At 33.3% G+C, this 12878-nt stretch overlaps 1 protein-coding gene across 2 annotated transcripts in view; it reads right to left on the reverse strand.

Moving 5' to 3' along the window:
• Positions 1–12878, reverse strand: part of LOC106881525 (dedicator of cytokinesis protein 1) — a 184512-nt gene that overhangs the window by 78340 nt on the left and 93294 nt on the right. For both annotated transcript variants that reach the window (XR_008263483.1, XM_014931942.2), the window contains exons 6-10: positions 12750–12805; positions 8961–9048; positions 8230–8262; positions 4402–4550; positions 3524–3605 (exon numbers count right to left, since the gene is read on the reverse strand). Coding sequence is in view for 1 of the 2 variants with exons in the window: in XM_014931942.2 (XP_014787428.1) it covers positions 3524–3605; positions 4402–4550; positions 8230–8262; positions 8961–9048; positions 12750–12805 (408 nt within the window). In the remaining variant the exon portion in view is untranslated. The remainder of the gene's footprint in view (positions 1–3523; positions 3606–4401; positions 4551–8229; positions 8263–8960; positions 9049–12749; positions 12806–12878) is intronic.

The raw sequence follows: 12878 nt of genomic DNA on the forward strand, positions 1-12878 counted from the left end.
TATATATATATATATATATATATATATATATATATTATTCTTTAACATGAATATTATTGACTGTGATTTTGAAGTTTTGACCAGCTATGCCATCATCAGACTGTCTGATGATGGCTTAGCAGGCCTAAACTTTGAAGTCACTGTCAATATTATTCTTGTTAAAGAAAAATTTATTTGTAACGTTCCAAATGCATTGAGTAATCCTTCAATTTAATGTAAAAATTATTTTAACATAAAAATACACACATATATGTGTGTGTGTGTGTGTGTGTGTGTGTGTGTGTGTGTGTGTGTGTGTGTGTATACATACATACATATATATATATATACAGAAATGTAAATTCTTAGTAGTGTACAGGGTAGTATATTGATAATGGCAGAAAGAAAAATCAGTCAGAAGTAATGTTGGTATATTTATTTGCACAGATATAATATGTCTATGAATTTTTTAAGGAATACTGCTTAAACCCTGTTATCTTATATTCTTTCGTGTATGTGTTGGTGCCTAGCACTGAGATAAAGATTGACTCTCCAACATTAGACACAAGCATAAAAAAGAAGATAAAAATATTTAGCAGTATCCAACTCATTCTTAGTGAAATTTGAAGGCATTTTATATTTATGTATAAATAAATAAAAATGCTATTATTTCTGACTAATTTTTTTCATCATGATTAATACTATACACACACAAAATTTACATACTATAATAAATACACACACATAGCTATATATACTGTCATTATACATATATATATATATATATATGCATAATATTGATTTAACTGGAAGCTCAGGTTTTGCCCTTAAAAGCTTATTCAACCAGTTGAATAAGCTGATATGCACAAAACCTTGTCAGTACTGCTGTTTTTTTTACAAGTTTATTAACAACATCAAACAATACATTTACACATACACAGATAGATAGATAGATATACATACAGTCAACAGATGAAATCTAGAGATGCTCAATATAGAAAACACAGAGTAGTGTTTAAATGATTTGAACTTAAACTCTGAAGTCTTTATCGAGGACTAGGTACATGGAGTTAGTACAGGTTTCAACCAAGAGATGTGTACATATGTGTTTATCTTCTGAATAAATTTAGTTTTTGTATATATATATATATATATAATTATCAAGCCTAATCGTGTTTATCTGCATGTCTATCTCTCTCTCTATAAATATGTGTGTGAGAGAGAGAGAGAACAAGATAGATATAGGTAGAACGATATATTTTTATACAGCAACTTTGACAAAATTTGGCATGTAGTAGCCAAGGACATGCCTGGATAATAGGCAGATATTGTGAATACTGTGCAATATTCTTTTCTACTCTAGGCACAAGGCCCAAAATTTTTAGGGAGGGGGCCAGTCGATTAGATCGATCCCCAGTACATAACTGGTACTTAATTTATTGACCCAGAAAGGATAAAAGGCAAAATCGAGCTCAGTGGAATTTGAACTCAGAACGTAACAGCAGACAGAATATTGCTAAGCATTTCATCCGACGTGCTAACGTTTCTGCCAGCTTACTGCTTTGGTCCCAGTGACACACATTGCAAGATAACTGGGACTATTTTGACACTACACAACACAGAGCACAGTAGTTATATTGTGACATAAGAACGTTACTATACAATGTTATATACATTATAACTGTCATACTATGAATCACTGCATAAGCTGGATAAGACACATTTGTCATGCTGTGATATTATATAACAGAACCATTATACTATTTAACATTATAAAAACACATACAATGCACTACAGCATATGTAATACAGCTGGCAATACTTACAAAAATAGAACAGTGCTACCATGAAAACATTCTTCATATTTAGATCAGCTTATTTTCAATTTGTAATTTAACTGCATTTAAAATTTAGCATTTTCATGATTTAAGGAATTATTTTAACCCTTCAACCCATAAAGTGACAAAATCTAGCTGTCATAAAAACATTAATATTTTTCAAACTGCCCATACCTACTGGCATGTTACCTTTCAGAAAAAGAAAACTCAAACAAATCATAGGAACCCTGTTGTTGGCATCCTTTTGTTTCAGGGGACAATGGAGTTGCACATAAACTAATCCAGTCTGGTTTTTAAATTTCATGTCCTCTCCAGTTTTGCGCAGGCCTGGGCTAGATGTAAGAAAATCCTGGGTAGCCCAATCGTCAGGATTCCTCTCTCGACCTTGCTGATGTAGTCCAAAGGAGTGCAGAGTCAAACACTAAACCACCTACGGGGCTCCACTCCAGATTTCTTTGAAGGTTGTCTCCTTTCCGTAACTCTGGATAGGGGCCCATACCGGGTACTGTCAGCCGGAGCCAGCTGAGCCCGGGACTCGTGTCAAGCAGGGCCTTCACTCCCTGAAGTAGTGAAGAAAATCACTACCCACTACATAGGAACCAGTTATCCTTAAATCCATTGTTTTCATCATTTTTATGTGACTACATCAGCTTATGTAATGGTTGTTATTAAAGTTAAGCAGATACTAATGTCAGCTTCATATATGAAAAAACTACAAATAAAATATAAATTCTACTTTCATCACACAGCATAAGACATGATAGATTATGGCCTCATAGAGGCAATGACAAGTGACTGAGATGTTTGGTGATATGCCGTGCTTGTGAAGACCTGTCAAGCCAATGAAATCATAGTTGTGACTGAAGCCAGAGTCATGTAACAGGCAAACATACTCATATGAGGTCATGAAACCATCAAGACTGTGTGACAATTTAACCAAAATTCAATGGCAGAAAAGTAAATGAAACTGAACATTCCAAGACTTAAAGAAGAATTTAGAAAAGAAACAATTACAACCATGTTTACCAACATCAGCTAACTTGCTTTTAATGGTTTTGGTGCATCTTACGATATAACAACTTTGATTACCAAAAGCAACAAACCATACACACTATGAGCAAATTATTGTTATATTATGATTTTTGAATTCTAATAAATTCTCTAAAGTATATATCACTAGTATGTGTGCAAAGATGGAGCCTGATTAGAACAGTGATCTCATAAGTCAAATCAGTGTACCTCAGGGAATCTTTCGTTATCTCAACTAATGAAAAGGAAACTTATGCAACAAATACTAAAATATGTGGCCCATTTCCTTTTCACTTTGTCTATATATGCTGAGCCAAACAGTTTTTTTGTTTTCAACCTTATACATATGCTTGTCCAAATAGATTCTAGAGTATCTTCCTTCAGAATTTGAGTTGTGAAATCTTTACACTTAAACATTATTTATTTAATAATTTATCAAAATTTTCTTTAAACTTCAGTAAATGTCATTTAATCTGTTAATTGTAAAGTAGGCAGTACATAGGAAAAGATTGTTAAGCATGAAACAACACAGTGCATAGCTTGCTCTCATTAACTTCGGTGTCAACCCAAAACTCTTTCCCCATTAAAACTTAGTATGTTCAATATACATAATAGACTTTGAATAAATAAAAAAATCCTAACAATATTTTCTTATTCTGGAATTAACAGATACTCACTGTGAACACAACTCTGAAATTATTCAACATATCTATATCTTTAGGCATTCCTTCTTTACCCCATTTCACAACATAATTTTCACTGGAAAAATAAATAAAAGAGTAAGTATAAACCTTAAAGGAAAAAACAAAACAAAAATAATTTGTAACAAAAATAACTCCTGAAATTCTGCAATACATGCTCAGGTAATGTATATAGGTGGAACAGAGTTGCTAAATTTCTTTTGAAAAAGTTCTCTCTTAAGTGCTGGGTTGGTCTTGTATATCAAGCCTTACTTATGATAATAATATACTCATTGTCACAATTGGAATGATATCTGAATGTTAACTACATATAAATATTTGATTGAGTAATATGCCCACATTTCAGAGAAAAACTAGGTTTCAAAAGCAATGTCACTAAAATCTCACTAAACCAGCATTTTCACTCAATCAATAAGCATCTATGGTAAATGACACAGTGATGGATGTTGTTATAAAAGCAAACACAGGAGGTCTACAGAAATTTATCTGCATGAAAAGATCCCCCCAGTAAGATACAAGTGTTTTTTTGCACTATGTAAATTCATTCAAGTAAATTTATATTTACTATGTTGATATGAAAGTCTGATTCAGCCTATATAAAAATAGGCAGTGAGCATATTTAGATATTACAACTGGATGGACTATTCAATAACTTACAATTGAGTATTATAAGTTATTGATCAATACTGATCAAAGTTGGTTTAGCTGAGTCATTTCACAAAATCAATTAATTTCCTGCACTATACTGGGACAATTGATCAGAAGACTAGGTTGCTTTTTATCCAAAATATTTGCATAGCACTAACAATCCATCATTTGCTTTTCATTACCTGGATGAGATATAATTAACTTACCTAATAAAGTTTCCTGTTTGTTCATCATAGAGATTCATCAGCAGATCTGCATCTTCCCCAATTCGACATACAAAGTTCCGCAACATCACGTACACTCCAAATGTTGGTTGAATTAATGGTTTCACTTCTACTTCAGTGGAATTTCGACTCTGATGAAAACATAAGCAATAAAAAAAAAAATAGAAGAACAAGAAAATTTATTTTTAAGCACACTATTTATATCCATTTGCCCAGTATTCAAGGATTGGCAGTGTTTCTACCAGAAATATTGTACTCTTGTATTGTGAGAAAATTGTCACACTACAGTTTATAAATTTAAAGATAGAAAGAAAAGTTCTGAGATAAAGGTACTGCTTCTAATGACTCGTAGTCATCAGTTCATACCAAACTACTTAAAACACGGAGTCATTTTCAAGCTGTGAACATAACTTCTTCACTGACAATGGACTCCATTCCAGCAACATGAATTTCTTTTTGTTTTAATCTTTTTTTTTTATATTGGATTGATTCTGAAGAGGAGGCCTTGCATATTCCTCTGAGATTGGTGAGATCTCAGAGGGATGTTGAAATAGGAATCGCATCCAGGCGTAAAACCAAATCCTCCAGAAAGCTGCAAACTAAGAACACAAAAATAAATGTCCTAACTATGCTGGTATAGAAAGATGGGCGTTAAAAAAAGATAGAGTAACCCCTAACCCAAAAAAAAAAAAAAAAAAAAAAAAAAACCTTACAGGAATCACTGCACTGACATGACGAGGTGACAAGAGATCAAACAAACTATTTCTATTATAACAGTACCAAAAAAAAAGTATTTTAACAATTTCAGTGCTTGCATATTTAAAAAGAAAATTCAAAATAAACAACACTGTTATCATTTAACATCCAATTTTCATGTTGATGTTGAGTTTGATGGTTTGAAAAGATCTAGCAAGCTAGAAGGCCATGTGAAGCTCCAATGTCAGCTTTACCATGGTTTCTATAGCCAGGATGCTCTTTTTAATGCCAACTGTTTTACAGAGTGTACTGGGTGCCTTTTTTCATGCCAATGGAACTAGTGAGGTTGCTATGTAAACTTGCAAGTCAAGAAAAGAAGAAAAGGTGGGGATAAAAAGCTCCTGATACTAAAAGGGGAGTCAGAGGGGAAAGTGGAGGTGGGTGGCTTTAAACTAGGTGTGGAAAGGTTAAAATATGGTAGAGGAACAAGCAGAAGAATAACCATCTTCCAAAAATCAAAACACAGACATTTGATATTAATTCAGCTAAAAACAATACCTAAAAATATTTGAAATTTCCTGATGGTGACAACGTTGTTGTTGCTGCTGTCATCGTCATTTAACGTCTGTCTTCCATGCTGGCATGGGTTGGACAGTTTGACAGGGGCTGGCAAATCAGAAAGCTGCACCAACTCCCACTGTCTACTTTGACATGGTTTCTAAGGCTAGATGCTCTTCCTAATGCCAACCACTTTACAGAGTGTACTGGGTGCTTTTTTATGTGGCACCAGCACTGGTGCTCTTTTACATGGCACAAACACCAGTGGGGTCACCAAGTAACTTGTGAGACAAAAACCTCTTAGCTGGGAGAAAGAGTGTATAATAGAGTATAATAGAGGGATAGAAATAGGTAGGTATCTTACTATAAAGGAAATACTTAGCTAGCCCAGTAGGAAACGAAAGGAAAGGAAGGAGAGATAGAAAGATAGAGAGACAGTTAGAATAAGAGAGAAAAATAAATAGTGTTGGAAATGCATTGGGACCTACTCACAGGGAACAGTGAGTGGGAGATAGAACAGAGGGGATAGAAGGGGATGTTCCATAAGAATGTGACGGGAGATGTTTAGAGACAGGGAATTGAATTACAAGAAGATTTGTTATACACCAAGTCCGAAGGGTTGGCAATTTGTCTCCTGTTAATGGTGCTACAATGTTCAATTCACTTTGTTGTGAAGCTGTAAATAATGACTAACCTACTGCAGTAAGCAGTGGAAGCGTTGTATAATTAAAGGAAGTTTTGAGTGTTTACAACATAGACAATCTTAAAGCAATTAAGTTCCAGTCTGAATGTCTTATAACATTTAATTTAGTCTCTTCACATTCAGAGTTCAAATCTGTTAAAGCTAACTTTGATTTCCATTCATTGATCCACAGTTGATAAAATAAGTACCAAGTTTAAATAGGTGTAAATTCAACAAAATATACAGAAATCACTTAAAATTTTGTATATTTGTGTTAAGATAATAAATCAATATGTTGTTACATATTTCATTTCAAGCCAACAAAGGAATCTTATGCTAGATCAGGCATAAGCAACCTTTCATGAGAAGTGAACCATATGAAACACAGTTCATATTCAAGTGGATCATGCTACTAAAAAAAAAAATTTTTAATAATAAAGGTAATTTTTTTTGTTGGTGTGCCATGTAGAAAGTCTCAATGGTTGCAGTTTACTCAAGACCATGGAAGATGATCAATGAACCTGCTAAAAATAGTAACCAAATCTTGCTTCAACCACATCTTATCTTTAAAAAAAAAAGACATAAGGCTAAACAAAAGCAAATCTTGTTTATAGCAAACATTTGCGTAGAATTTCTATGTTTGAACTAAAAGCCAATAAGAGCAAGAAAGGTAAAAAAAAGCTTTATTTCTGACTAAGCAGATTTTGATACAAATAGAAGCTACTTATGTGGGGGTTTTTTTACTCTCTTTTGCAACACGTTTACATTTGTTATTGTTACTTAATATGGACTGGATGTTACTACAAAAGTTTGTATTTGTATTAACTGAAAAGTATATTTTATGCAGTACAGACAGCAGTAAAATAAATATAGGAACTATTTTCAAGTGAGGTAATTAGTATCTTATCTTGACTAAAAGATCAATGTAATTCATGTAGCCTGATTAGTAAGTATAATCAGTAAATTTTCTACTATAACTCTTCAGCCTTCAAATTCACATATTCAGTGAACCTAAAGTGCTTTGCTGTGCACTTGAATAACCAGAATAGGTAATGATTTTGAGATAAATTAAATAGAGTTTTTTAATGAATCTCAATTATTCTGTTAGAAAAAAAAAAAAATTTTATTGAAAAAAAAAAAGAGAAAGAAATATATTGATTTGTTCACTTTTTAAAAACTTTTATCTCAGAATGTACAGATTTCTTTAAAATAGACAGGCACAAGACTATTTATTTTTGTAGGTTCTGGGATAGTTGACTAGAATTCAAAGCTTAGAGAGCCGAAATTAAATAATATAAAGGTTAATTCTGATGTTCAACAATTTCTAACTCACAGTTCCTATATTTTTCAGTTTTATTTAAGTCTCTGAGACAGATAATCTAAAAATTAAGCAAATGATTCAACAAATATAATTATACCCACACATACACATAGAAACTTAGAAACTTCAAACTGTATAATGTATGAAAAGTTCAAACACATAAGCAGTATAATACCAAAAGGAATTAGCATGTGTAGATTAAAGGAGAAAATACATTAGTTGAACATGATCCACTGGGAATATGAATACAAGGTATTAGTAAGAAAATTATGCATGGAGTTGAAATTTAAGGAAGCTAGACAGAGGAGTTTGCTAAAATTATGGGAATGGAGAGAAAGAGAGATAAGATAAATTCAGGATGTTTTTCCTAGGTTTAGGCTACATCAAAAAAAGAGAGGTAGAAGGACCATATGTTTATTAAAACCTAAGGAATCTTACAAGGGCAACAACACTCCCTTTAACTGATGCTATCAATTTGGGAGTATTTTGACTGTAGAAAAACTATGCATTATCAGATGTACTGTAGATAGAGTTGATAAATTAATTCACTTACATTTTCTTGGATTCTTTTAGCTGCAAGAACATGCTGAAAAATACAAGGAAAAATACAAGTTATATAAAAACAATTTTTTTGTTGTTGTTTCTCTAAGAACTCCAAAGAGATGGATACTGTATAAGTTAAATATGTATGTAAACATGGTCTATCAGTTATGTGAAGGAGAGGCAAAGTTGTGGAACTCCTTAAAAATGTTCAATGTAGTTTAAATTTTGAGACAGTTTGCAAAATTTTGTCATGTGAGGGGAAAAAAAATTGCTGGAATAAATAAATGTTGGGATGTCATTAAAGAAATTAAAATTGTAAATCATGTGAGAAGTTGATACTTCAGTCCAGCAACACAAAATCTCATATTGGATGTCCCTGAGAGATAAGTGTTTTAATGTATATTTTTCTACTGTATACTAAACCACTGTGATGTCTATTAGTTTTCTATCAATTCAAGCACTACATTCTTTAGTAACAGACTTCATATCAGTAGCCAGAAAAATATAAATTGCTACAAGTTTTTTTGGATTTGATCTGGGTTTACCTTCAGTCTGGCATTTCTGTCAATCAAGTTTCAGATCATAGACTTATTTTGCACCAGTGCAATTTTGACAAAATTGGTAAGCAAATAAAGAGGGTATAAAAAAAATATTTTGATTTTGAGGTAACAAAGAAGCCAAATGCTTTAGTAAAAGAAAAGTAGACAATATTTTATAATGACATATAAATCAAGGACTCACCTGACGATAAATCTTTACAGTGCTGGTTTTCTGAGGATCAATAATATTTCCTTCATCATCACGCACCACAAGGTCCATCTTTAAGGAACTTTTGAAAAAAAAAATGTAAAATAACATGTCAGGTGTGATGCGTATGCACACACACACACACACACACACAAAACAATATATATGTCATTTTCAGTCAGCAGACATTACAAAGGGTATGCACCTTCTTGATGAGGATCAGCATCTTGAGATTAAGCTTTCACTATGTTTCCTTCTTCTACAAGTTCCTTCCACTTGGATCTTGGTACTTCTTTACTCAACTGTCATCCTTCAGTACCAATGCAGTCTTTTCTCTTACATCTAATTCCCTATTTGCTCTTGGGTCATTCTCACTCCATTATTTAAGCAAACTAATTTTACACATCCATCAGAACATATTGCATTTTTTCCCAGCCTTTATACATCATCTACATTCAATTCCCATGTTTATTTATCATACAATATTGCCCTTCATACACAAGCATCATACAATATGTCCTTCACTTGTAGAGGGAAATTTTCTACTGCTATTAGAGGCAATAATTATTCCATGAACTCTTCCCATTTCCTCCTTATTCTGGCTTCTATGTTTTCAGAACATGCTATTCACTATTTCTTAGTTCACCTGTCTAACAGAAGCTGCCAACTACTTCTTTGGAGTTTTCCAGGTATCTGAAAGAATTAATTTCATGGGTTCTCTATACTGCTAACTATTCTTAAGTGTTTGCTACATGTCACCTGCCTGTGATGTCACCATATTTCTTGTGCATCTATAGTTTACAGTACAGATTTTTCACATGTTCCTTTTTAATATATTAAATCTGGTGACTTACCTGAAGGCAGTATAGAAAACTGTCTTCTTTCTTGCTAACTATCACTTTTGTTCTTTCTAGGTCTATTTTGAAATTTATCAAATATAGGATTTGCTTCCATATTTAGAATTTCTTTTCTAATTTTTCAACAAATTCAGCTACAAGAACTAGGTTATTGCTGTACAGGAGGTCTCCCAGAAAGTTAATCTTAACTCTTCACCTTTCCAAGGGGTTTTCTTGCCTTTTATTGACATAACAGAAAAATAAAATCATGTAATTTATAAAACATGTGTTAAAAGAGGTTAGATAAAAGTTATATGACAACTCCAGATAGATTTCATACGTCAGAAGATTTGAGTAATGATAGTGAAGATCAGTATGTGACTTCAGCTGATTCATATAGCTCAGAATCTCTTGAAAAAAGATTTAGAACACAAAAGACATACCCAACAGTAGGTAAGAGAAGCTGCACCTGTAGGGCCAAGAAATGTATTACCATTGCATTTTTATTCTATATCAGAATAAAATGATTTTTAAATAATTTAAAATAAAATTTTGTATCAGAATAACTGACAACAGAATTTATTTGATGAATAACATTAAATTTTTGTAATAAGCTTTGTGTAGAGACAAAGATAGCTCATACATTCTAATAGAAATAAATTTCTAACAACACAATAAGAATATTGCTGTTATGTAATATCGGAATGTGTATTATATATGATACATAGAATGGAAAAGAGTTAAACTCTTCTGTTTGGCCTAGGGAATTAACCATAAACAAGAGTGGGATAGAAATTAAGCCCTAATGGACACCTACATGCAAACTAATTGCACCCTGAACTTGTTGCTCACAACGGCTGTTCCCATAGCTTGCACAACTCTCACAAACTATTCATCTACATCCATTCATCAAACTACAGAGCATGGCGCTCTGCTCAAGGCCTTTTCCAAGTCAGTCCATGCAAGGTATTGCAGCTTACACTTACCTAGTTGTCTAATTATGGAAAGGGCATTGGAGGAATCTTGCCCTGGTACATATTTGAATTGCATCTCATTTAAGCTAATTCTCTTAATTAGCTGTGATTCAGCTATTTCTATTCCTGTCATAACTTGGTCCATAAATTTGATGTGCCGTGCGTGCGTGCGTGCGTGCAGTGACAATCTCACCATGGTATTAGAAAATGTCCACCTTATGATAGAAGCCTGTAAGTGAATGGTGGAGGTGCAATGGCCCAGTGGTTAGGGCAGCGGACTCACAGTCGTGAGATCGTAGTTTCGATTCCCAGACTGGGCGTTGATTGAGTGAAAACACCTAAAGTTCCACGAGGTTCAGTCAGGGGGTGGTGGCAAACCCTACTGTACTCTTTCACCACAACCTTCTCTTACTCTTTCTTCCTGTTTCTGTTGTACCTGTATTTCAAAGGGCCAGCCTTGTTACACACTGTGTCTGTGGAGTGCTCAGCCACTTGCATGCTAATTTCACGAGTAGGCTGTTCTGTTGATCAGATCAACTGAAACCCTCGTTGTTGTAACCGACGGAATAAGTGAATGGCTTAAAAACTCAATCAAAAGAAGTTTGAAATCAGTAGTGGAGCAGACTGAGATGGTCAGAGAAGTTTGGTTGCTAAATTCTTGCATACTGGATAGTAGTTATGGGGAAGACACAATATAAAAGTATATTGCAAGAGAAAGAGAAGTGGTAAGTACAAGAAATAGGTTTAAGTGGAAGATGTGGCCTAGCATATTGTCAACAAGTTCAGAGAAGCAGAGATCATTGTGTAATAGTAGACAAGATGAAGGATAGGTGATAGTTAAAGAATGCTAATGCAACAAGATTTTCCAATCAAGTGAACAATCTACTTTGGACATCATCCAGAACAAAAACACTAAACTCTTGCCATGACCTGTTGCTTGGCTGCTGTTCTGTTTGAATTGCTATTTTCATGCTAATAATGTATACCAGGTAGACCTGACCTGGGTTATTTAATACCAATGATTTCTAACATATGCACAACGTCACAAAAGTCAAATATATAGAGCCCAGTATTTAACTGATATTTCTTTTATTGTCCTCACCTACCACACACATATTAAGGATAGAGTTATTCCTGGCAGGAATTGAACTCATAATGCAAAATGACACAACTGAATACCACCTTACTCGTGAATCTGCCAGTCATTGTCCAACTTAATAAGAAAAAATAACCACAACAACAAAATATCTGTATGATTGTATCCCTAAAATTAAAAGCTAGATTCATGTGGAATTTAATTCAGTCAAGAAGCATGAAGTTTACTCTGTAATAAGTTTTTCCAGCTACTTAAAAGCTGAAGTCATGTCAAAGCTCATGTCTGTGTCCTATTTCTCAATGCTTTCCTAAGTAGTTAAGTAAATTATTACTCGAAGATTTTTATTTAACTAAGTGATACAGAACAGCTCTAGTGATATGGTGTGAATTCTAAAAGTATTTGACTGAGGAAACCAACACTATTCACTCAGCCATTGTGACTCCATATCTTATCAACACAATTCTCTTTCAGGATATAAGATGAAGAATTTTTTTTTTTTTTTTTCCACCACCCCTTTTTGTTTTTATTTGTCAAGCTCTGTAGTACAACAGTTAAGTTCTTACCAAAATAGGTCAGTGAATAAGTTTCAATAGCCAATGAAAACTGCTTCATTTACACAGTTTTCATGTTTCACAAAAACATGGATTTCACAAAACTTCATTTCTTTTGTAAATCTGAAGACTTTCCAACTTTACAGCAACACAATAAATGTGTGACAGCTGCTTGACTCAGTTGCAAATGAAGTTTATGGTTTGCAGCTATTCTTGTCCAAGTCACAATTAACACCAAAATGATGTAAACTAATAATGCTAGGATAAGGTTAAACAATCATACACAAACTGAAAACTAAAAAGAAATTGAGGCTCATGATACATACACATTTCCACAATCGATTTTAGAGGTGGCTTTGTGCTTCAAATCACGTAACTCATCCTGAAAAAAAAAAAAAAAAAAAAAAAAAGATAGGTCACAAGACAAATACAAAATGGACTGGTAGAACTTAAAA

This window comes from Octopus bimaculoides, chromosome 2, assembly GCF_001194135.2.
Source record: "Octopus bimaculoides isolate UCB-OBI-ISO-001 chromosome 2, ASM119413v2, whole genome shotgun sequence".
NCBI classification, from domain to species: Eukaryota; Metazoa; Mollusca; class Cephalopoda; order Octopoda; family Octopodidae; genus Octopus; species Octopus bimaculoides.